This window comes from Gracilinanus agilis, chromosome 1 (assembly GCF_016433145.1).
Source record: "Gracilinanus agilis isolate LMUSP501 chromosome 1, AgileGrace, whole genome shotgun sequence".
In the NCBI taxonomy this organism is placed as follows: domain Eukaryota; kingdom Metazoa; phylum Chordata; class Mammalia; order Didelphimorphia; family Didelphidae; genus Gracilinanus; species Gracilinanus agilis.
This window is the reverse complement of record NC_058130.1, coordinates 524,830,843-524,856,813: the sequence shown is the minus strand read 5'-3', so window position 1 is coordinate 524,856,813 and position 25,971 is coordinate 524,830,843. Positions and strand designations below refer to the sequence as shown.

Genomic DNA, 25,971 nt, shown 5'->3' with positions numbered 1-25,971 from the left:
CTCTATAATTCATTGTCATAAAATTCCTTCCCGAGTTCTTTGTTCATGCTTCAGTGGCTTTACTAGTCTTTTATAACACTTTCTCATCAAGTCTAAATCATTTTATTAAAAAAATTATCACAGTCTCAACAAAAATTAATAATATACAAAATATATGTAAGATAAAAATCTAATTCATACATTTGGAATATTTTGCATTTTTATAAAAGATAATGTAACTCTTAAAAAACTTATAATAATGGTAACATTTCTTTGTCGCTCTCCCTGATCTCTTTTGTTTCTATACCTTTTCTTTGGTCCACAATTGAGATAAATACTATCTTTTTTTTCTTAAGGTCTTTTTGTAGTTTTATGTTTTCAAATCATTGATCAATTTGGAATTTTTGTAGTATATGATTTGAAGTATTAGCTTAAGTTTTTCCCCCTCTGCCAACCATTGCCCTCAAATTTTTATTAATGATAAATTTCCTTAATATCTTATAATCTTGCATTTATCAAATACTGTTTTCATTTACATTTGGTCCTATTTAGTAACAAATATTTTTTCTTTATTTTAATGGCATTTTTCTATCCTTATTAACTCAATTCCTACCATTCTGTCTTTGATTGTTAATCTTGTTTTTAATTGATGCTATTTTATGATTTTCTCTCCTGAAGTCCTTTTGCAAGGCCTTTTCAGTAGACTCTTAATGGCTATGTCAGCAGAATGTATGCTCTGCTAGGGTCTTCTAAGATGGAAAGTCCTGGCTTCTTTATTATCTGAGTACAGACTAGCCGAATTTGGGAGACTCATTAACAAAAGGATGGCTACTCTGGGACTTATTTTAGTTATAGCAACTCCTAAAGAATGTCTTCCAACTCATAGATAGGTTGCAATCTACACTGGCATAGGCCATACTTATCCTAATGAATCAGATCCTTTGAAGTGTGATATTTTTCATTTTTGGAGAATTTTATCATCCTTTCGTCTCTAGATTTAGAACTCAGCACTCCAATTTCTTTTATGCCGATTTGTGTGTGTGTGCATAGGGGGAGGGGAGAGAGACTAATTTTAAACATTTTAATTCTTTGCATATGTTTGTTATTTATGATTTTTATCTCTTGTTTTTTTTGTTTTTTTGTTTTTTGTTTTTTTTTAAATTTCTGATGCTGCTTTGGCTGTTATTTTGTTAGTTTGTCTTCTGTTTTCCCTTCTCTTATTTTGTAATAGTGAACTTTTATTTTATTTTATCTTCTTTTGTTTACATATTTTATTTTATTTTATCTTCTTTTGTTTACATATTTACTTTTTGGTGAGGATTGATTTTCATGTAAGGAATTCTAATAGTTTTGTTTCTTCAAAATTCTTTTGCTGATTTTTAAGGGGAATTGTGGGGAACCAGACCTTCTTGTGTTCTTCTCACTCTGCAATCTACTTTTGTATCCTCCATCTTATTTTGTTTCTCTTACATGAACTTATTATTATTTTTTTGTCCTTGTAGTACATAGCACTCTGGACAGATGCTTCAGCTTATATGACTAGTGAAATGTTTCCTTTTTGATAGGCCTCTCTACACTTATGAGACTGAGTGTCTTGCTCTGACAGAATATTAATAATTTAACATTTGTTGAATTGAATCTTAAATCTTCATGCTATTAATAAATTCACATGAATAAAATAATTAATTTTGATCAGCAAACAGCTTAATTTAACTGCTTTTTCCCCCCTTAAGTTCTTGTGTGTTTTCTAAACTAGTGGCTTCTCCATCTGGAGCTTCAAAGGGACCTTCTGACATTATATGGAGCTCCACTGAGAGTGACCTCTCAGAAGAAGATAAAGAGATACCTTTTCAACCCAAGAAACATAAAAGATGTTCTCCCAACAGAGAGAGGCAGCATACTAGGAATAAATTAGGTTTGGATGACAGTAGCAGTGAAGGTAGGTTGATAGATTTTTAAGAAATTCAAGTTCTGTTGCATTTTTTCACATAATTATGTGATAAAATTTGACTAATTTGTGTTTTGGATAAATAGTGTAAGATTTAATAGGTAGAAGAAACACTTTCTTGGCTTAGTTCTGATAATGTTTTAAATGACATTCATTAGTGTTCTTGGTCATTAATAGATCTTATGAATGCTAAGGATTTTAATTATGCTGAAAGCCTTAGATGAACTGAAGTTAAATATGCAGCTTTTTAATTATTTCTGTCACTTTGTTGATGTTGGGAAATACTTAAAAAAGCTTATTTGAAAGGCGTGCTTTAGAGAAGCTAGTTTTTCCCTTACTATGCCATTAGATGAATGTCATATTGGTGTTGATGATATAATTGTATTCCTATTTACTTTGATGCTTTGAAAGATCCTTACAAATTGCAGTCCTACCATGCATTCTTATTTTGATAAATTCTTGTTCATAGTTTCACTTTAGAACCTTTGGAAAACACTTGTTCTTTTAGTGTATTAGGGATACCATTGTCATTCATCTGTTGTCTCTCATCATTACTATATGAAAGGCTCACCTCTTCCTGTTAAACATATCATCAGTGAAATCATTTAATTTGAGATTAAATGAACCTTAGAGACCATTTATTCCCTATAAGAATAAGATCAGACAATTTTTTGCCTGGTTGTGGTTTGAGGACCATTAAGGAGAGGGATCCTACTGTTTTCTGAGGCAAAGTAGTCTTTACTTATACAACTTTAATTATTATAGAGTCTTTCTGTATATTACACTAAAATTGGCAATCTGGTTCACTGATTAGTTCTATCTTCTGGGGCCAGGAGAACAAGTCTCCTTTTTCTTCCACATAATATCCTTTCGAGAGGATTATCATATACTCATGCTTCTTGCCTTCTTATCTTTTCTTTTCCAGGCTGTCCATCCCCAGATTTTTCAATCAGACCTCATATGATATGATCTCAAGGCATTTAACTATTTTAGATGCCCTCCTCTAGACTTGACCAGTTTATCAATATTATTTTTAATATTTTGTGCCCAAAAGTGAATACAGTATTCCAAATATTCTCCAACCAGTGAAGAGTTATCTAGTACTGTGACCTTCCTCGATTTGGATACTAGACATCTTTAATGAAGTCTAAGATGACATTAAATTTAAAAAAATTTATTGTAGTGTGACAGAATATCTTTCTAAATGAGAAATTGTGACAGTTATAATTTATGATAGGTTGAAATCAGAGATCTTGCTAACACACATTTAATTTGTAGTCTAGTAAAATTCCTAGATCAAGCATTCTTAAATATTTTTTATGTTACCCTTTGGCTGTCTAGTGAAGGCAGTAGATATATTCTCAAAATAATGTTTTTAAATGCAGAAAATAAAATATGAAGGATTACAAAGCAAACCAAAACCAATTTTACTGAAATACAGTGATCACAATATTAAAAGAAAAAAACATCTGAACCCTAGTTAAGAACTCTGGTCCTAGATATTTTTCAGATATATGCCATCTAACTATTCCTTCCTTATACTTTACTTGTGAAACTGATATTGTAAATCTAAGTATAAAAATTTAAATATATCTATTAAATTTCATCTTATTATATTGAGCTCCATGTTTTATCCTTTTAGGTGTTTTTATATCCTGACTCTGTTTTCCTATACCTTTCTTTAAGTCTTGGACAGAGCAATAAGTTTTTATAATTATAGTTATGTTTTCTTTATATAACAATTTCCCCAAATTGTCATTCATCTCCTACTTCATGACTACCAGTAATGAGAATCTCATTGCCACATGAGGCAGCCAGCTGCACTTTTGCATATTTCCATTAGTAAATTTTTATTTATATCAAAGAGAAAAAAATATTTTGCTATATTTTCCACCTCCTCCTTGTACTTCCTTGTCTTGGGAGCTAAATAGAATATGTTTGGTCCTTCTTATAATTTTTTTAACATGACAATTTTTGAGAATGTTAACACAGTCATTATATGTTATTTTCTTCATTACCCAAGGTTTTCCTTTTTGCCTAAATATAAATTTATAAATAAATTGTATTTATAAGTAAAAATTATAAATATTTATAAATAATTTATGTTTATAAAATAATTGATATAAATATCACTTACTTCAACAATCCTTGCCATTGTGGTCAGTTGCCTTCCTGGCAAAATTTTAGCATACATTGTTAAAAGAGTAGACAATGTGTGAGCACCAAAGAATTTGGAAGACATTCCTTCAATCCCTTTGCCTTTATAGTCAGTTGTCTTCCTAATATGTGGTGGTCACATAGTCTCCTTTTAATAATACATGGTAGACACAGCTATAGATGGCATAGAACAGGGGTCGGCAACCTTTTTGGCTGTGAGAGCCATAAACGCCACATTTTTTAAAATGTAATTTCGTGAGAGCCGTACAGGGCTCACAGTGCACGCTCCTGTAACAGCGCCTGAAAAAAAATTGACTTTATGGCTCCTGCAGAAAGAGCCATATCTGGCCCTCAAAAGAGCCAGATATGGCTCAAGAGCCTTACGTTGCCAGCCCCTGGCATAGAGGATAGAATGCTGAGCTTCCAGTCCTAACGCCCTGGGTCCAGCTCTAGCCCCAGCCACTTTCTGCCTATATGATCTTGGGCCAGTCACTCAAACTCTGCCTCTGGGGATAATAATAGCACATACCTCCCAGAGTTGTTGTAAGAATCTAACATAATTGTAAACTTAAAGTGCAATATAAATGCTAGCTATTATTTTTGTTGCTGTTGTTATTAAAATTTTCTAGGCCTATGAACCAAGGTCATCAGCTCAGAGTTAAAGAATCTATTTTCTTTCCCTTTTTGAAAAATGGAACAATACTTTTCCAAGTTCATTCTGAACCAGTTCCATTGATTACAGATTTTCCAAGATCATTAACAGTGGCCCAGCAATAACATCAACCATTTCTTTATATATCCTTATTTACATAACAGTGAGGAGCATGGGTGACCACTAGTCATTGAGGACAACTGGGTGTCCTTTACCATTTCCTTTTGTGTTTCAATTCATTGTTAGTCAAGTTTGTTCTATTTCTTCCAGTTTGTAGATACATCTAACTTGGTATAGGTAAAACATTAAAAACAAATGAGGTGCGTTAATTATGTCCTTTTGGATCTTCTATTATAATTTTCTAATCTAATATAATGTCTTATTCCTTCTTTTTCCTCTTGCTGTAACATAGCTTTAAAAGCCTTTTTGTTGTCCCAAGCTTTTATGGCAGATGTCTGTTTGTTCTTGAATTTGTTTTAAAATTCTTCTTCTTTTTTTTTAAACCCTTCCCTTCTGAAGTATTGATTCCAAAGCAGAAGTGCAGTAAGGGCTGGGCAATGGGGGGGTTAAGTGACTTGTCTAGGATCACACAGCTAGGAAATATCTGAGGGCAGACTTGAACCCAGGACCTCCTGTCTCTGAACCACGTAGCCACCCTTTAAAAATTATTCTTGTAGGAGCATGGTATTCTCAAGCTCCACCTAGAGCCTTAACACCACATGTCCACTCCTGGATGCCTTGGCCTGTTGCTACTCAGCTCTCACCAGATCCCAGATGCCCCTTATTCCTCCCTTTGGTCTCCTCTGAGCCTATTCTCATGCTGCTTAAAGGAGCCCCAGGAAGTCACATAACCACAATGTTTGGCTATACTGTCAGTTCATGGTATCCCATTTCTGTTGGACTCTCAGTGTAGTAAGCAGACCTTTTATGCCTAAGTGATTCCTGGGGTGACTTAAGTGGTGCAGTGGATGGAGTGCTGGGCCTGGAATCAGGAGAATCCAAGTTCAAATCCAGCCTCAGATACTTATAAATTGTGTGATCCTGGGCAAACCACTTAACCCTGTTCGACTCAGTTTCCTCATCTGTTAAATGACCTGGAGAAGGGGATGCCCAACTACTCCAGTATCTCTGCCAAGAAACCCCCAAATGGGGTCATGAAGGGTCAGACACAACTGAACGAGTGATTCTGCTTCCTTATTCTGTTAGAGGTTATTCTAGATCTTTTCTTCTCTCAAGCCTGCCCATTCTCCCTTTGTCACATCTCACTCAGCTGAGGACTTCCCTTCTTACTTTAATGAGAAAATGGAATTCATTCAGAGTGAGCTCGTTCTCCCCTTTTTTAAATATCATAACTTCTTAATATCATCTTTCCTAGGCCTATCATTCACTTGTATGTAAACCTAGTTTCAGTCTCTCCCTTGAGCTTCAGGCCTGCATTACTGGCTATCCTAGAAATATCACAAACAGAATTTATTGTCTTTCCTCACAGTTGCCACCCCCTCCTTCGTTTTCTGTTTCTGTCACAGGCATTGCCATTCTTCCATTCTCCTAGGTTTGCAACTTTGGAATTATACTTCTTTCCTCATTTTCCCTCACCTTACATATATAACCAGTTGCCAGATCTGGCTGTTTCAAAATAAAATTGTACCATTTTACGTTCTCAGAACCAGTATAATATTGTATTTGTTATGTAGAATATGTAATATGTAATATCATAGTTGTTTTTCTCTAATGGCATTAACATTGTAATTTACAATTTAAGAAATGTTCTTTGACATTTTCAAGAGTATAAGTTAGAGTTATATTTCTCTGAGTTTGAATACTTCTTAATATAATTGTTGATAACTTGTGACTCTTCTTTTGGGAATACCTGTTCCCAAACATCCTTTGTTCCATTGCAATAGACAATAACTTTTTAGGTTTTCTGAGTTCTTTTAGGATATTCTGAAAGAAAATGGCAATGGAGGTTTTCCTATCTCAGAAGGATTTGGGAAAGACTCTGTCCTGTATTCATCAGTATTATTATAGGAAATGACTATTTTAGCTCCTTCTATAGTATTGAATAAAATAATTTAGATTTTTATAGGATTGGAGTTACAGTTCAGTATAATGTTATGTAATTTGTGTTGTCAGGTGAACCTCAGTTCATTGACTGGGAGAACGATAGTGATAGTAAAGAAGATGTTGGTAAAGAATGTCCTGAATTTGAAGAAAATGAGAGTTCTATGGAAATATCAGATTGCATTTCTTGTTCAAGTAGCAGTCCTCGGCCTAGTGAGGAGAGGGAACGTGACTTTTCTCAAGTAAGTATATTTTTCAGTTTAATGAATTATTTCTTTTGTTTTTCGTTGATGTTTGTTAACATGTAAATTCTCTCCCTCTAGTTAGAATTTAAGTTCTTTTGTTTCCCCTGAGTTCTACGTGGTTTAAATCTAAAGAAATGGAGGAAAAACGAAAAGGCCTTACCATATTCAGTCTAGGAAGCCAGGATCTTTGCAGGTTTAGAACCTAAATTCTTAGTTGTAACAGTGATCTAACTATCAAATCAGTTTATTGACTACATATGAGCCTGTTGACCTAAAGGTTAAATGCAGCTTAAATGTTTCACATTCCCTCTCTTCCTGGCAAATTAATCAGTTATTAGAGCAAAATCAAATGTATTCATAGATGCTAGATTTAAACTCCTGGAGAAAATGGAAACTAATGAGTTGGATTCCCCTAATAAATCCAACTCATTAGTTTCCATTTTCTCCAGTAGACGGCACCCTAACATTAAAGTCAGTGTTCTATAACTTAGCTGTGTCTCGCTACTACTTCCCTGTAGAGAGCAGCAGAGACATAGCAGCTGGTTTACTTTTAGCTGCGTATATTCTTAAGGAAGTATAAAGGAAATTGGATTTAGATGAGGACTTGTTATGTAATTCCCAAGTGTGTTATGTAGTGACAAATGTGGAAACATCATACGGGTTAATAGTCATAGTAAACAGCAGGTAGCCTAAGCATTTTCAGGCCTGGGAAAGGTGAGCAGTAAAGCCTGGCTTGAGTTAAGACTTAAAGTAGGTCATTTTCTATTGGAGAGAAAGCTAATGTGGCTTTACTGAGTTGTAACGTTTGTGACTCAGAAATGCAGATCCTGGTTATGGAACAAATGTTATATTCTTTTGCCCTGGTGGGCCGGAAGAATAGTTTCGAAACTAAAGAACAATGGGACATGAGAAGCTCTTCTGGAAAGATTTGGAAAAGTTTAGAAGTGTATGTAGATGACCTTCTTTCTGAGTTACTGACCTGGGACATAGATGTGCTAAAGGATGTCTGAACCATTAACGTAGAACTTGGCAAACTTTTGAAAGTCATAAATTCAATCCAACATGATATCAGTTTTAATAAGGAATTGTAATATTTTAAACCAATTAATTATTGTTTAGACAATGCTTTTTTAGGTTTTATGTGGTCCTTTTACAGAAGCACTAAAGGTCTAGGCTAAAGTTTAGAAAAACCTCCCTTTCCCATTTTATACTAAATTTTATGTATGTTTGTTCTAAAATTTATATTCCTGTTGTGATCTCATCAAATTTTTAGATGTCATTCTATTTATAAAAATTATTCATGAAGACAATTTTATTCTTGGGTTTCTTGCCAAAAATTGTTTTCCAGTCTTTCTTACAAATCTCTTCTTAATTGGATGAACTTTATGCTTTGAGTTTGTAGTACTGAATAATAGTTGGAATTGTGGCTATCATTAGTTAATTTATTTTCTTCCTTTTTAGTATTCTTTGCTATCTCTGATTTCCTCTCCCCCCTCCCACCCTATTTTCTTTCTTTCTTTTCCTCTTCCCTTTTCATAATCAAATGCTTTTTGTCTCTGGCTTGGGAGACATAAATAAAACAAAAAGCCTTTACTTTGTAAACATTTCTTTTGCCTTTTAGCAACATTTTTTTCTCTAGAAAAAAATCATTCTTTATAAGCCATCTCACGTGAATATTTTATAGTGTTCTTGGGTTTCTGGTTTAAATGTTTTCCTGCTTGAGATTACAGAACTAAATGACTTCATGTCTTTTCATTCACTTAGGTGAATATCTTGGATTAAAAGGGTCTAGAGATTTCCTAGTGGAGTACAAGGTTATCTGAAAGTTCCCACCAGCTCCATCTACTCTTGCTTACAGAGTAGTTTTCTGACCAAAACGTTTTGGACACTATTTATTTTAAGTTATGAAATGATTGGGTGAGAGTATTTTTCAAAGAATCAGGTAACAAAATAACCTCCAATAAATACACTGCCTGGTTCTTATTCTGTATTTCTGACTATATTTATATACATTTTGTTTCTACGACTGCCCAAGGCTCATGGATGTAATTTAGAGGAATGGAACAGTATCATCCTGTGAAGGACTAAGTTAAGAGCTTACATCCTCTTCTAGAAGTCTTAGTCATTGGAAGAGGAATACATTGTGTAACATATCTAGACTATGTCAAATGAACTCTGTTGGACTTCATATTTCTTAGATTACCAGGCAAGTAAGACTATAGAAAATACATGAACTTTTATCTAACATGTCCTTGTTTGTTTAGAAGTGATAGACCTCATTCCTTGATTTGATTGTTCTCCTGATGACTAGCTTTCTACTGATGCTGTTTGCATTTGGAGAAAGAGTATTCTCATGAAGATCTCAGAGATAATATCAATGCAGAAAGTTATGCTAATGAAAAATTGTCATCTGCTTTTGGAAGTTTCTTGCTGTGTCAGCACGTTCCTGTGCATGATTATGTGTGTGTGAGAGATGTCATGAAGTTTAAAGGCCAAGTGTTGCCTGTCCCTCCGTCATCAAAATTGACCATAAGATACTAGACTTGGAATTAAAAGGGAAATGAGAGATCATTTCATTCTACCCTCCCCCCACCCCAACTCCATACCTTCTATCTTAGAATTAATTCTGATGGAAGAGTGCCCAGGATTATGTAGCTAGGAAGTGTTTGAAGGACAGATTTGAACCTAGGTCCCCTTGACTCTAGCCTGGTGCTATAATCACTGTGCTATCCCCTCCATCCCTCTTTTAAAAAGGTTTAAAAATTTTTTTTAATCACTTTTTATAAGTGTTTTTTTCTGGGTCTGTGAGACCTGAGGAGAGAAATTATTTGCTCCATCTACGTGTAGAATCAGTGTCAGAGACAACATTGGAATCTATTCTCTTGAGCTAGCGTCCATTTCATTGTACCATGTTTTTGGTTCCCTGGTTGCTTATGCATGGCTGTCTTAATCATTGGAGTAGTTCTGGATGGAAGGATTCTAGAGTTGTTTCTAAGAGGTTCCTTTGCAGTTACTTAAATGTACATTATATCAGTTTTTTGTTTTGTTTTGTTTTTTTTTTTGTATATGGGCTCTCTTATCCCTTTATTTTGCAAATTTTAAAGGGCTACATACATTCTAGCTATTTTTAGTAGTAGATTCTAAATTCTTTGTGAGTGGGCTAAGTGTGTCTTATTTCATCTATTTTCTGCACTTAACACAGTGTGAGAAGGGAATTTGTATTTTGATTTGATCAATCAGGGATTTAGACTTCTCTTCCATTTGTTTTGAATTTGGGTCAATCAGCATTCAGGGAATTGATCCCATAGGTCCTCCCCCCCCCCCCCCCTGCCAGGCTAATTGAGGAATTGTGATTGGTTCCTGGGTAGTAATGTAAGAGAGCTAGTGGGTATAATAAGGATTTATAACATGAGACCCAGCAGGAGGCTGGGGGGGGGAGTTATTTTCTGAGGCAGAGATTTGGAGACACTGAGTTGTTAGGCTCTGAATTATTAGGCTAGGAAATTCTTCACCTTCTTTCTATATTTCTCTCTTATTTTCTCTTTCTTACTAATAAATCTAGCTATTAACAGTCTTGTGGCGTAAGGGTTAATTATAATTTTGGCGATCACCCATTCTAATCATTACAACAGTACCTTCCTGGAGATAGGCACCTAATAAATATTTGTTGGATTTAATTAAGTTGAAAATTACAGTCAATTAGTATAGTTGTTAGTAACTATTAGATAACCATTTGAAAAATTTGGCCTTTGACATTTGATGAGTGTGTTTGCATAAAATCTTAGCTATAGTATAAAAGTTATCTCCATAACTTGGCTTTGTTACCTAGAGAAAGGATTAGAAAGTATTTTTAATGCTTTTTTTTGGTTGTTGTTTAAAAAAGGAATATGTGATTTGTTAGAATCCTGATGTAGAAATGCTCTATTCACTGAAGGTCATGCTTATCTAAAAAACGATCTGTCCAATTAGAGGAAAATCATTAAGATTACTGCCTCTGACCCCAGCTAACCAAAATAAACAAATTCTTTCATAAAGTATACTTCAGAATTAATCTCATCAAAGCTAAATTCACAAAACCTAGATACCTATTAAACTCCTTTTAACAGATTTTATTCTTTTTTTGTTATTTTCCTGGGTTAGTATCAGTATAGAACCAATATAGTATTGATTTTAGGATGGAAGGTGAGGTTAAAAAAAAAGAAGCAGAGAAGACTTGAAATTTATATTACTAATAATCCACTTAGAATATTAACACTTTGGTTAGTGTTGAATGGCCCAGAAGTTTTATCATTTGGATATAACTTGATGTGTAAGCTTTTATATAGCAATTTTGACTCATCAGGGGCCTATGAACAGGAAAAGGAATAAGTAAAAAATGATTTTTTTTTTTTAGGCTGGAGTGTTGGAGAATGACGATACCAATATCTGAATAGAATTGTTTAACATGTGTTAAGAGATGTGGGAAAATTGTTTAGAGAAGAGGACAGAACTAGAGAGAGAAATATATCTGAGATCATCTACATAGATGTGAAAATATTATAATGGAATAATAAAAAATGTTTACTAGCACTTAAGAATTCTTCAGGTCTTAACCTTGGAATTTTCATTTATATGTTGGAGCAAGATTAAGAAAAAAACTGTAGAGTTAATTCTTATGGGGTATAATGAAAATATTACATAAGATAAATTTGAAATTAAGAATTGTTTTTCTTGATTTTATTTAAATAGTTTGGTTACTGTGTGCATTGTCTGTATCAGAAGCCAACAATATTCAGTCAATTTTGATAAAATCTCTTTTGAAAGTTATTAATATTTTAGAAATTATTTAACTAGGGGCATTCTACAGGGTTGCTTACTCAACTAATTTTTTTGGCTCTTAAGTTACAAAATCATATAGTGTTCAAAGGATATGTACCCTCCTCCCTGGCAGTTTCAAGTAGAAGAACTCTGGTAGTAGTTTTGGGAGGTTTCCTTTTCCTAGGGAATTGAGAATTTATTCCACTTGACCTGTGTTGTGAAATCCTAATTTAGTGATAGCATTTCTACTCCCCCTTCCCAGTTCCCTCCCCAACCTGGTGACAGTAAGGGTTCTGGGTTAATAAATAGTTCCTGGATGATAGCTGGGTTCAAGGAATCCAGTGGAATGAAAGACAACAGTTTGTTTCCTTTGCTCTTTCCTATTTCTCTCTAACTCTAATACTGCTCTTCCCATCCAAGAATCAAATTCATATTCATAGAATATGGGTATATTAATAGACAAATAAGGTTATAGTTCTATTGTAAATGCCCCTTGTCAGGCAGTCAGTAAACATCTTATCAAATGCCTCCTTATCAAAGGCTAGGCACCATGCTTAAATGCTGGGGATACAAAGAAAGATAAAAGACAATTCCTGTTTCTGAGGAGTTCACAGTCAAATGGGGGAGACAACATGCAAACAGCTATGGACAAGCAAGTTCTACACAGTATTAATGGAAATAAAAGGGAGGACCCAAGAATTAAAGGGAATTGAGGAAAAGATGTGCAAGTAGCTATTGTAGTGGGCAGATTCCTGGGCCATTAGTCAAGAAGACCCAAGTTCAGTTTTGGCCATAGACACTTACTATCTCTGTGACTGTGGGCAAGTCATTTAGCCTCTGTTTACCTCAGTTTCCTCAAGTGTAAAACAGGGATAATTAACAGCACCTCCCTTGCAGAGTTGTTATGGGGATCCAACAAGACAATATTTTATAAAAGCATTTAACATAGTGCTTTGCACATAATAAGTGCTATATAAATCCTAGCTAATATTATATTATTAAGCATTTATAATTCTAAATTCACCAGTCTTCTGAAGCCATAACCAAACAAATGAGTTGATGAAACTCCATAATTATTACTGAATAAAGAAAAATGATTTGGGAACCCTTATTAATTCAGGCCATCCAAAAGACTTAGTAACTTGATCAATATAATGATTCATCCTAAATTGAGAACTGATAGACTCAGAGAACATTTTGAAGCATATTTTTTCTTTCTTCTTTTTTCTCCTGAATATAGCTAATCCAGAAATATGTTTTGTATGACTGTATGTACACACACAAACACACAGACAGAGATATGAAATGAATATTGCATTTCTTGCCTTTTCAGTGGGTGAGGGATGGGTAGAGGGAATGAGAGAATGCGGAACCAAAAATAAAAAATGTAAATTTAAAAAATTCATTTCAGTTGACCCCTATTAACTGGCAGATATTAAGTCTCTACATTACACCTCTCTAGAATACTGTGCTAAAAGTATTTTGAAGGGAGAGCAAGATAGAGGCTGTTTAGAGAATATTATAGGGGCAGGAAGGTAGCATAGTAGGATAGAGTGTCTGGTCTGGAGTTGAGAGGACCTGGGTTCAAATGTGGCCTCAGATACTTTTTAGCTGTGTGATTCTGGGTAAGTCACTTAACCTCTATTGCTTAGCCTTTGCCACTCTTCTATTTTAGAACTGATACTACGCAGGTAAGGGTTTAAAAAAAATAAATGAATGAAATAAAATTTATAAGATTACTAAAAAAACCAAACATTAATAAAAATAAAGATGTATTTTTTAAAAGAGCCTCAGACAGGGGGCAGCTGGGTAGTTCAGTGGATTGAGAGCCAGGCCTAGAGACGGGAGGTCCTGGGTTCGAATCCAGCCTCAGACACTTCCCAGCTGTGTGACCCTGGGCAAGTCACTTGACCCCCATTGCCCACCCTTGCCAGTCTTCCACCTATGAGCTAATTCACAGAAGTTAAGGGTTTAAAACAAAAAAAATTATACACACATAACATACATACACACATATTCATATATATAATATATACATGTATACTTATATACATACATAATACATTTAAAAAAAAACAAGAGCCTCAGACACTTAGACCCTGAATGAGTCACTTAACCCCAACTGCCTAGCCTTTACTACTCTTCTGGCTTGGAACCATTTTGGACCCAAGTCCAAGGTCAGCTCTTTATTTATTGTGCCATGTCTGTCAAGTCTCACTTAACCTAAATTGTTGCCCAGTACAACTCTTATTTTGAAAATGGCATCTTGTGGATAAGATGAGCAGGTTAGTTTAAAAAAAAAACATGCGAAGACCTACATGAAATGATGAAGGATGAGATGGACAGAAATAAGAGAACATTATATATACAGCAATAGAAATATCTTTTGAAGAATGACTTGTGTATATCTACCTGTAGAGAAAGAACAGATAAATATAATAAGCAAGACAGTTTTACATGCACATATATCTTTTTGTCAGTGATGCTTTCTCTAATTGAGGAGGGAAGAAAAGGAGTTAGCTGGGTGTTTTAATGTAACAAATAAATACATAAATTTAAATTTTAAGAAAAGAAAATGACATCTTTGAGCAGTTTGCTATGCCAACATTTTTTGGGCATCTGAGACACCATGATCATGATCAAGACTGTTATTATGCCCATTTTACACAGGAGGAAGTTGAGGTTGAGCAACTTGACCAGGGTCACATAGAAAATACATATTAGTCTTCAGATATGAATCTGGGTTTCTTAATCCTAAGATCAATAATTTTTGCAGTGAGATGGGCAAAGCTATTGATCTTACATTCTACAATAATGACTGGATATGTAAAATGCTTTTTGACATTTCAGTTTTAATTATTAAAGTTGTTTGTCTTCACAGAGGTAGGTTTTCAGGTCAGAGACCTATCCTTATTATAGGAAAGACAGATTAAGAGATCATCCCCATTAAAAAATTTTAATCTTGATAAGAATGCTTGATAATTATTAGCTTCTATAGCTAATGGAATTGGTTTCTTGACTTCCTTCTAAAATAGAATATCCATAGAGATTCTACTGTCTTCCTGTCTTGTCAAGAACAGATAGGTTCTGCCTTGAAGATAAGGGCAGTTCTCTCATCATCTTCTTCAAATAAGCATTTCCCTTTATTTTTAATGCTTTTCTGAAAGGGATGAGAAAGGCATGGAAGTAAAGCTTAATGTGTAGTCATTAATATGTGGAGATGGATAACATGATGTCTTCAGTTCCTTTTTTTGTTGCCATGTTAAAAATGAACTGTTGGATGCCTTACTTTCTTTTTTTGTTGTTTTTTTGTTTTTTGTTTTTGTTTTTTTTATTTTTAAACCCTTAACTTCTGTGTATTAGTTCCTTGGTGGAAGAGTGGTAAGGGTAGGCAATGGGGGTCAAGTGACCTGCCCAAGGTCACACAGCTGGGAAGTGTCTGAGGCCAGATTCGAACCTAGGACCTCCCATCTCTAGGCCTGGCTCTCAATCCACTGAGCTACCCAGCTGCCCTTTGGATACCTTACTTTCTTACAAAACAGTGACAGAAGTACAAATTAATTTCTAGTTCTTAAAACCAAATATATTTATGCTTTTTTTGGGAGGGAGTAAGAACCTTAAATCATTTAAACAATTCAAAAAAAGTTTTATTATTACCTCCCCCCACCCATATGTTATACTTTTTAAAAAAAACTCTTACCTTCTGTCTTGGAACCAATGTTACATTGGTTCCAAGGCAGAAGAACAGTAAGGACTAGGCAATGGCAGTTAAGTGACTTGCCCAGGGTCACACAGCTAGGCAGTGACTGAGGCCACATTTGAACCCAGGACCTCCTGTCTCTAGGCCTTTCTGTCTATTCACCGAGCTACCTAACTGCCCCCTATACTTTGTTTTTAAAGCATTTAACAATCAGTTAATTGACACATGACCTCAGAGGTTGAAGTCAGTGTTTCATATGGTCTTAAATGTAGTTGACAGTGCTTTTTAAAAATTGTTATAACTTTGTTTTTATAAATAAACAGATCTTTAACATATTAGAGTTCACTACTTCTCTTTTAATATTTTTCCAGGCTAAATTTTTTCTTAGCATTTTAAGGACAACTATTGGTTCACTATTGTATTTAAAAATCATTTTTTTTTTTTAATTAAAACCCTTACCTTCCGTCTTGGAGTCAATACTGTATATTGGCTCCAAGGCAGAAGAGCAGTAAGGGTAGGCAATGGGGGTCAAGTGACTTGCCCAGGGTCACACAGCTGGGAATTGTCTGAGGCCTGATTTGAACCTAGGACCTCCCATCTCTAGGCCTGGCTCTCAATCCACTGAGCTACCCAGCTGCCCCCTGTTTTTTTTTTTTAAGCTAATGAGACAAAACTTTGTTATGGTCTTAGCCAAGTGAGTGAAATTATTTGACTTGCCATGTCAATTTATAAAAATTTTATTAAAATATAATTATATTTTATATCATATTACAATATAATTATATATACTTATATTGTAAAATAATATGTATTTATAATGTAAAACATAGACTTCTCAAACATTCAATAAAATATAAACATTAATAATGTTATTTGCCAATTCATGCTAATAACTTCTGAAAATGTAAAAGAAAAAAATGAAGTTATGGTATCATTGAATCATAAAATTTAAGCAGGAAAAGACATTAGCAATTATCCAATCTGTGATTTAATTGGCATAGGAAATTCCCAGATGAGGAAAATACTTTTATTGCAGGTCTTCAATTTATAATCTTAAAGAATTTCCTAGAGACTTGAGAGATTGTATGACTTGCCTAGAGTCAAACGGCCAATATGTTTCAGAGGTGAGACGTAAGCCCAAGCCTTCCTAGATTTCAGGAAAGCACCACTAAACCACAATAGTACAAAAAATAGTTTATAAAGAAAGTTTATAAAGAAACAGAGTCTTATCTGAGATTGCGAATGGATGCAAGGCCATTAGTTATATTAACATGGCCAGGAAAGACTTCTTCCAGGAAGTCTCTAATCTCATTTTATTTTTTTCAATGAATGAAAGTCAGTTCTCTCTCTCGTCCATCCTCTGTTCGGAAAAGAAAAGAGAAAATCAAAACTCTTGTAACAAATGTGAATAGTTAAATAAAACATATTCCCATATTTGCCACATCTAAAAAATATATGTCTCATTTTGTACCCCTTACCTTTCTGTCAGGAGATAGGTAGTATATTTTTTATCATTGGTTTTCTGGAATTATGATTGGACATTGTGTTAAGAGTTCCCAAGGGGGCAGCTGGATAGCTCAGTGGATTGAGAGCCAGGCCTAGAGACAGGAGGTCCTAGGTTCAAATCAGGCCTCAGACACTTCCCAGCTGTGTGACCTTGGGCAAGTCGCTTGACCCCCATTGCCTACCCTTACTACTCTTCTGCCTTGGAGCCAATACCCAGTATTGACTCCAGGAAGGAAGGTAAGGGTTTTAAATAAAAAAAGAGTTCCCAAGTTTTTCACAGTTTATCTTCATGATATTTTTGTTATTGTTTAGTTGTGCTCCCATTGTTGTTTATTTCATTCATCATCAGTTCATACAAGGCCTCATAGGTTTCACTGAAACTGTCTTTTTCATTATTCCTTTGGTATAGTTATTCTTTTATATCATATGCCATAATAAGTTAAGTCATTTCCCACCTCGTGATGAGAGGCTTAACTGAAGTTGAAGTACAGATAATTTAAATGATTTTTCAGCCTAGCACAGGGAATGAATAGAAGACCTGGATTCAAGTACTCTCCTAACACTAGATCTAGTTATCTTTCTACTCTACCATGCTTGCATTTATTCTATTTTACTCATGTATATATATATATGTTATTTCTCCTTATAGAATATAAGCTCCTAGAAGATAGAGGTTGTTCCATTGTGTGTGTATGTATCTCTCAGGCTTAGCCCAATGCTTAGCACACAGAAGGTTTTCATCAATGTTTAAGGGTAAATAGATTCTATTATCATAAATAAAGGGCTTTTAATTAAGCAAAATGGTGAACTGATTAGGAAACTCTCCCTGATGAAACACTGAAATATATCCAGTTAATGTTCTTTAAGGAAGATGACAAAATATTTTTCAAAAAACCTCTCAAAGTGACACAAACACCGCAGTATTTGTTGTGTTTTTATTTATTTTCCCTGTACACATCCCCAAAGGACTTCAATTAGAATGTACTGACAGTAGGTTAACAGCTTGCCCCAATTCACTTTATAGATGAGAGTTTAAAACTCTTTGATATGTTTTTTATGTTGTTAAAATGAAATATATCGCTAGTAATTTTTTTTATCCATTACAGTTTCATAAACTTCACTAAGTGCCTTGAATATACAAGGCATCAGGGCTACAAAGGCAAAATTAAAAGGAATTTCTGTCTACAAGGAGCTTTCATTTTAACCATCTCCCCCACCTCAACCTATGAACAAAGGAGAATGAATAAAAGTGTAGCCAATACTGGAAATGGTGACCAAGTTGGCTAAGATGCCAGAGGGAGGCCAGGTTTTAGGCATAGCTAAAAGGTGGAAGGAATGGGGGAAGAAAAGATTGAAGAGGATGAGAAGCTTGTTTTCTTTGGACTAGGTATTCCAGAGGGCACTGTGGAAGGGTTGGGTGGTTGGTGTTCATTTGAAACTTGGTAGGGGGAGAATTCAGGGGATGGGAATGAAGAATTGGGCAGTGGGGATGGGAATGGGTTTTGGATAATGTTCTCTAGGAGTGCAGAGACCCTGGGATGTGAAGGGTGAAACTAGGGGTGAAAATGTCCATCGAGTGGAAGGTGGCATTCTTTTTTCCTATATGTTTATAATATTCTAGACATTCATCTCTTCCAATGCCTTATACTTGCTAAGTCTGTTGCTTGTTCTCACTTTGACTTCTAGTCCAACTGCTCTACTTTCTTTCATTACATTTCCTGGCCTCACTTGCTTCTCTCTAAAATCTTACTGTACAGTAATTGATATATATATGTTCTACCACATACTTTCTTATACTCTTGACTTTCCTTTTTCCCTCATCTTGCTAGTGTCCATGGACCATCAGCCCTCAACTCTGGGTCAATTTTACTGTCTTTCTCCCTCTTGTGCTTCTGTATGCCTCTTGTAAGAAGTCATGCAACCATGCCAACAGGGTCTATTAAAAATCCTATATTTCACAATGGATCATTGTGTCCTGGATCAGATAATTCTGAGACTTATGAATACTATCTACCTCTAGAGAAAGAACTCTTGCAGTAGGAAGGTAGATGAAAGCATGTGATTTTTCATTTATTTATTTGTGTTTTCTTTTTGAGATTTTGATTTTATAAGATTATTCAGTTACAAAAATGAACATTATGGAAATATGTTTTGAATGATAATACATGTATAACCCAGTTCCAGGAATGGGGAAGGACAGAAGAAAGAAAACAGTTTGGATCATATAACTTTGGAAAACTTAGTGGAAATTTGTTATTACACGTGATTGATAAAAAAATAAAAAGTTCTGTATTTCAAAATACCAAACTGTTTGTATTTTGATAAAATCTGTGGTGTGTATTTGTGTTTATATGTGTGTGTATGCATGTATAAATAACAGCAACATCATTAAAAGAAAAATCATTACAGAAACATAATGAAATTCAAGTTTGTAGTATTACAGTAGGTGTAAAATCTAGTTTTTAGAATATAAGTTTGAATTTAGTCCAACAGTAATGAATAGTTAAGAAAGTTTTTTTTTAATGCTGTAAAGTCAACTTTTTTTAGATAGCTCCTTGTAATAAATACTTCACATTTTAGGTTTTCTTAAAATTTGGAAGAGCACAGAATTTTCAGAATTGAAAGGAACCTTGATAACCAGCTAGTTTAATAAACCATATCCAGGAAAGAATCTCCTCTATGTTATACCTTGCAAGTGTTCATCCAGCCTCTTATTAAAGGTTTCCATTGAAGAGGAATCCACTACCTCCCAGCAGTCATTCCACTTATGGATAACACTAATTGTTAAGAAGTTTTTCCTGACGTCAAACCTAAATTTTTTCTTTGTAACTTTTACCAGTTCCTTCTGGTCTTGCCCTCTGGGGCCAAATAGAACAAGTCAAATATCTCTTCCACATGACAGCCCTCAGATACTTGAAGACAGCTATCATTAGTAATGTATTTTCCTTGCCTTTTTATCTTTAAAAGACAGAATAAATTGTTGCAGTTCCTGGCAAGTGAGGATGATTTTTCCCCCCTTTCACATATTAAGCTATTACCAACAAAGACTGTGGATAATGAAGTATATCCTCTTTTTCAATTCTTTCTTTGGCTCACTATAACTTGTCAGATTTATAATGAAAATGTAAGAGTTAAATGTATTTTTATGTCTTTTTTAACAGTACATATAGCTTGTAATGATTAGTTCTAGATATGTCTCTCAGATTCATTGTGTGGTATAGAAGAGGTCCTAGTACTTTAATGCTATGCCACAGGAGTGCTTATATACGAGGAAATACTGTCCTGACCTCAGACTTTCTTTTGTCGGAAGGTCAGCCTAGCTTGGGCTCATCACAGGTAGGCTAACAATTCTCTGGCCAAGACAACCCAGGAAACAAAATTAATGTTAAATCAAAATAGTGTATGCTTTCTACTTATGTATGTATGTGCACATGTATCTGTGTGTATATATACACGCACGTGTGCATGTACTCCTGAGTCAGTATCCTCATGGTGCACAATTTAGTAGGTTTTAGTTTTCCTGTAATGAATGACAGTGTGCTTCACTGAGCCCTTTACACAAATAGCTTTTTCTGTTCTTATTGGCCATGAAATATCTAGTTAAGGTTAAGAGTTAGTTTGTGGCTCTTTCTTCTCTCTCAGAATCATCCTAGCCTCAAAGACTTAGATTCAATAGCTTGTAAGATCCCTGCCTCCTTTCAATACCTGATCCCCTGGATGGCAAATGACTGTATCATATCATATGTTTGGCTGCGGGTATCCTCTCTCTGAGTCTCTCATCTGATGAATGAATACTGATGGTCTTGTTTGTACCACGATCAAATGAAATTAACTGATCTCTTTGGTCATTAGGGATTTAGGTTCAGATTTATAGCACAAAGTACATGCTATAGGTACGATTAAAGACTAAACAGCTTCATTTATCAAATGTCAGTAGCTAGCGATTATGAACATAGTCATCTATAATTGGAGTGCCTATCAGGTCTATTTTTGTAATCTAGCAAACAACATTGGAAAAATGTAGCCATTCCTTAGTGTTGAAATGACAGATCAGGGCTTTTAAAAAGGTGAATATATGAATAAAATATGTAGTGATCAGCTTATTTGTTTCAAATGCATGAGCTTACTGCTGTGATGCCATCATAGAATGAAATGGAGAAAGTGTCTCAGGTAAATGGAGTGGAGAAGTTGAGAATTCCACAGAAAGCCTTCCTTTTGCATTGAATTCTCTAATAAAAGGGCAGTGGTTGTCTTAATCCACCCCTGTGGACAGAAAGTGGGTGCGGGTGCGGGCCATTTACATGGCAACCAGGAGCCAAAAGGATTGGAAAAAGCCACAGAAGATCCAGTAGCAAAGTAGGGCAGAGACAGGAATATGCTGCTCATTTTGGGGCCTCTTCTTTGCTCTAGACAATTTACGTCAGAGTCTGAGCAGCCCCCTAATCCTTCGGCTCTGCTCTGTTTAATCTCTGGCTTTTCTTAAGAGTTGCTTTCCTTCCAAACTTCTCTGGAAAGAGGGGGGAAACCCCCCCCCCCAAACCCTAATGTAGCCAAAAGCAGTATTTTGGGATTGTCATTTCCTGCCCTGCTACATGCCAGATAAATTTAAAGAAACCTTAAAAATGATCATTTTGGTGACTATAAGGTGTGGAGTTCTTGATGATTGTAGACAAGACATAGTTTTATTTATATTTATATCTTTTTGTCAAATGATTGTGTTGTGGGAGAGGGAAGGGAGGGTGGGAGTTACTTGAGTATTTTAATGTAACAAATTAATTAATTAAGAGAAAAAAGGGGTTTAAAAAGTTATATTTCAGGCATGAGTATTCCTAGGCCATCTAGAACCGTATATAGCATGGTTGATAGTGGATCTGCCGAGGACAGAAATGATTCATGTGGCTGTTACTTTAAAGCAGGGGTCGGCAATGTATGGCTCTTGAGCCATATCTGGCTCTTTTGAGGGCCAGATATGTCTCTTTCTGCAGGAGCCATAAAGTCAATTTTTTTTTAGGCGCTGTTACAGGAACGTGCACTGTGAGCACTGTACGGCTCTCACGAAATTACATTTTAAAAAATGTGGCATTTATGGCTCTCATGGCCAAAAAGGTTGACGGCCCCTGCTTTAAAGGCATGAGGTCTCTGCCTCCCTTAGATTCCAAGGTTCTGTCCTTAGTCCAGGGTGAGTTAGCTTGGGGGAAGGCTAGGAAGAATGAAGAAGGTCAGCCCTGTTTACAGTATTCCCATAGAGGTAAAACTTCCTTAGGGTATGACTTTTTGGATGAGTAGAGACTGAGCAATGAGGAAGTAAAAACCAAGGCCTCTCTCCTCTGGCCTAGCCTGTGTCTAAATATGACCTACCCTGGAGAGAATTTGACTTCAGGGTTAGAGATAGCAGACAAAGTACTGTATAAGAAAATTAGTAGAATAATTTTGTTTGCATAGTCTCAAGCCTGATAGAAGTCACATTCATCTAGGGATTCTTATGTAGGTAGATTTAGTACAAATCAGTAGTCATCAAAATCTTCAAACGTTACTCATTTTAATTTTCTATTTAAGTAATTTGATTTAAATATTTTTAGTAGAAACAAATTGCATAGGAAGCCTTGAATCTATTAAAGAAGGTATCCCAAAAGCCTTAGTACAACTTAACAAATTTCAATATACATGCTAAAAAACTTTAAAAACATTTAAAAGATTAATTACTTAAAACTCTCAATATTTCTTGTTAAAATTTAGTAATTCACAGTGCTAACAACCCTTTAGTTGTTTTTTGAACTTTGTAAAAACTTTTATTAGTTGCCATTCAGTGACATCATCATCATCATCATCATAACATTATTAGCTAGCCCTTATATAGTGCATTTAGGTTTGCAAAATACTTCTTAAATATTATTTTATCCTTATGACAACCCTTGGGAGGTAGGTACTATTGTTATTTACATTTTATAGATATGGAAATAGAGGTAGATGGAGGTCAAGTGACTTGCTCAGGATCAAATAGCTAGTAAGTTTCTGAGGCCAGATTTAAACCGAAGTCTTCCCAACTACGGACCCAGTGCTCTGGATACCCTCTATATTGCTTTCTTGTCTAAAAAGCATGTAATAAATTCAACATATTACTTTCAAAGCTTCCCTGCTTATCCATTGTTTCCTTCTAAATATTTGTTCTTTTCTGGGCATCTTTTTACTGGCTTCATTGATTTTTTTTCCCTTCCTATTGATAGTACTATTGCTAGCCCCATTTTTCATCCTCAGATCCCTCCTCACATTGGAAAAATAGGGAAAAAATACTTGTAATTATTACTTTATAGCCAAGCAAAACAAATAGTATCAAAAATATTGACCATATCCAAAGAAATGTTTCTCTTTCTGTGTCTTTATTTAGTCCATTATTGCTGGTAATTTGCTATATCATTGGCCTTTCCAGAGTTGTGGTTGGTTACTGCATTATTTGGAATTTCTTAAGTCTTCCAATTTAAAAAAAAAATAAGGATGTTATTGTATGAATTGTTCTCCTAGTTCTTATTTGTCTTACTATGCTTTAATTCACATAAGTCTTTCACTATTTGTTTGAATATGTCTCTTTCATCATTTCTTAAAGCTCCACAATATTCTATTATATTCATATACCATAATTTGTTTAGACATTTACCAACTGATAGACACTACAATTATTTCCAACTTTTTGCTTAGCAAAACAGAGCTTCTATAAATATTTTTATAGTGTGGGGCCTTTCCCTCTTTCTTTGATCTCTTAAGGGTATACCTAGTAGTGGCATTTTTAGGTCAAATGACATGCACAGTTAGTTACTTTTGGACTGTAGTACCAAATTGCTTTCCAGAAGTTCCGGACCAATTCACCCCTCAAGTTTGAATAATAAAAAAACAAGTTTTCTTTTCCTGGAACATTAGGGTAATGAAAAAGAGTTCTTTAGCAAATTTTACAAAAGTTGAAATTCATATTGATAGAGATTTTCTTTATGATTAATTTTTAAAAACCATTATATTATAAACATATGAATTTATGCTTATTAAGATGTCTACACCAAATATCCTTGTCTTTAGTTTGTCATCTTTTCAACTCATAACTAAAAATATGTTTTTTAAAAGATAAGAAGTCACCAGACATACCTTTTGTAAAATATAAGCCACCTGTATTTCCCCCTTTTATTGTTGCTGTTTCTCTCACTTACTTGCTAATATAGGCTTTTATGGAGGCTATTACTAGGTGTTAGATGCTGACAGACTCAGTGACCACCAGACATCAAGAGTTTCCTACCGGGAAATTAATATATAATGTGTAGTGGAAAGAATACTAGAGTTGAATTCAGGGGATTTATGTTTGAATACTGACTCTATTACTTAGTACATTTTGATTGAGTAAATCACTTCTTTGGGTCTCATTTCTTCATGTCTAAAGTAATAGGGTTGGGCTAGATGACCTGAGGTCGCTTACAGCTTTAAATCTTTGATCCTATGATTTTTGAACTATAGATGGTTGACTATGTAATCTTATTTTGAGTATTTATTTAAACAAAATATTTTGACCAACATTTTATATTTTTCAAAAATGTACTTTTTAATCTTAAAATGCAAATAAGTTCATGATTTTTGTTGGCAGATGATTTTATTCAGATTTTAGAAAGTAAAATCTTAGAGATGAAATTGTCAATTAAATTTTAGGTCTTAAAATGAAGGGGAGGGTAGAAAGGAACTAACATGACCAATTTGTCTATCTGCCTCCCAGAGTAGGATTGCATGTTTTCCTTGTAGGTATTTTGTTCAATCTTGTTTTCAGTGCCTTGAGGTTGGTACTTCCAACTGATAACTTCATATCTGATTTCCAGTTTTGTGTGTATTCTGTTTTTAGATTTGAATGGAAGATTATCATCCTTTTCTGGTTTGCTCTTTCGTTTGCACAGATATTCTCCCATAAACCATAGTAGAACTCACTCATTGTCGAGATGTCAAATAATTGAGACCTGCTATGTATATCATCAGAAACTTTATTTTAAATTTTTAAATTTTTATCCAAATATATTTTCTATCACTGTTATAACCCCATTGGCCTATAATAATAAATTGTTTTAGTGACTAGAGATGGGAATATTTATTCACTATTTTATTGAAAGGCAAATTTTAAAAGAAAAAAACTAATAAATTGTCCCAACTTTACAAATAACAATTGCTTTTCTTTCATATTAATTTTATCAAACTATTACTTGTTATATTCTCTACTTTCTTTTTTTTTTAAACATTTATTAATATTCATTTTTAACATGGTTACATGATTCATGCTCCTCCTTTCCCCTTCGCCCCCCGCACTCCCCCCACCATGGCCAATGCACATTTCCACTAGTTTTGTCATGTGTCCTTGATCAAGACAATTTCCAAATTGTTGGTAGTTTGTGGTAGTTTCGAGTCCACACCCTCAATCATGTCCACTCCGACCCATGCGTTCAAGCAGTTGTTTTTCTTATATGTTTCCTCTCCTGCAGTCCTTCCTCTGAATGTGGGTAGCGTCTTTACCATAAATCCCTCAGAATTGTCCTGGGTCATTGCATTGCTGCTGGAACAGAGGTCCATTACATTCAATTTTACCATCGTATATCAGTCTCTGTGTATAGAGTTCTTCTGGCTCTACTCCTTTCGCTCTGCATCTGTTCCTGGAGGTCTCTCCAGTTTGCCTGGAACTCCTCCAGTTTATTATTCCTTTTAGCACAATAGTATTCCATCACCCGCATATACCACAGTTTGTTCAGCCATTCTCCAATTGAAGGACATCCCCTCCTTTTCCAATTTGTTGCCACCACAAAAAGCGCAGCTATAAATATTTTCGTACAAGTCTGTTTATCTATGATCTCTTTGGGGTACAAACCCAGCAATGGTATGGCTGGATCAAAGGGCAGGCAGTCTTTTATAGCCC

General features: G+C 34.8%; 1 protein-coding gene across 1 annotated transcript in view; it reads left to right on the top strand.

Moving 5' to 3' along the window:
• Positions 1 to 25,971, top strand: part of SPIDR (scaffold protein involved in DNA repair) — a 590,496-nt gene that overhangs the window by 16,998 nt on the left and 547,527 nt on the right. The window contains exons 5-6 of the mRNA XM_044682801.1: positions 1,736 to 1,918; positions 6,870 to 7,039. Coding sequence (XP_044538736.1) covers positions 1,736 to 1,918; positions 6,870 to 7,039 — 353 coding nt within the window. The remainder of the gene's footprint in view (positions 1 to 1,735; positions 1,919 to 6,869; positions 7,040 to 25,971) is intronic.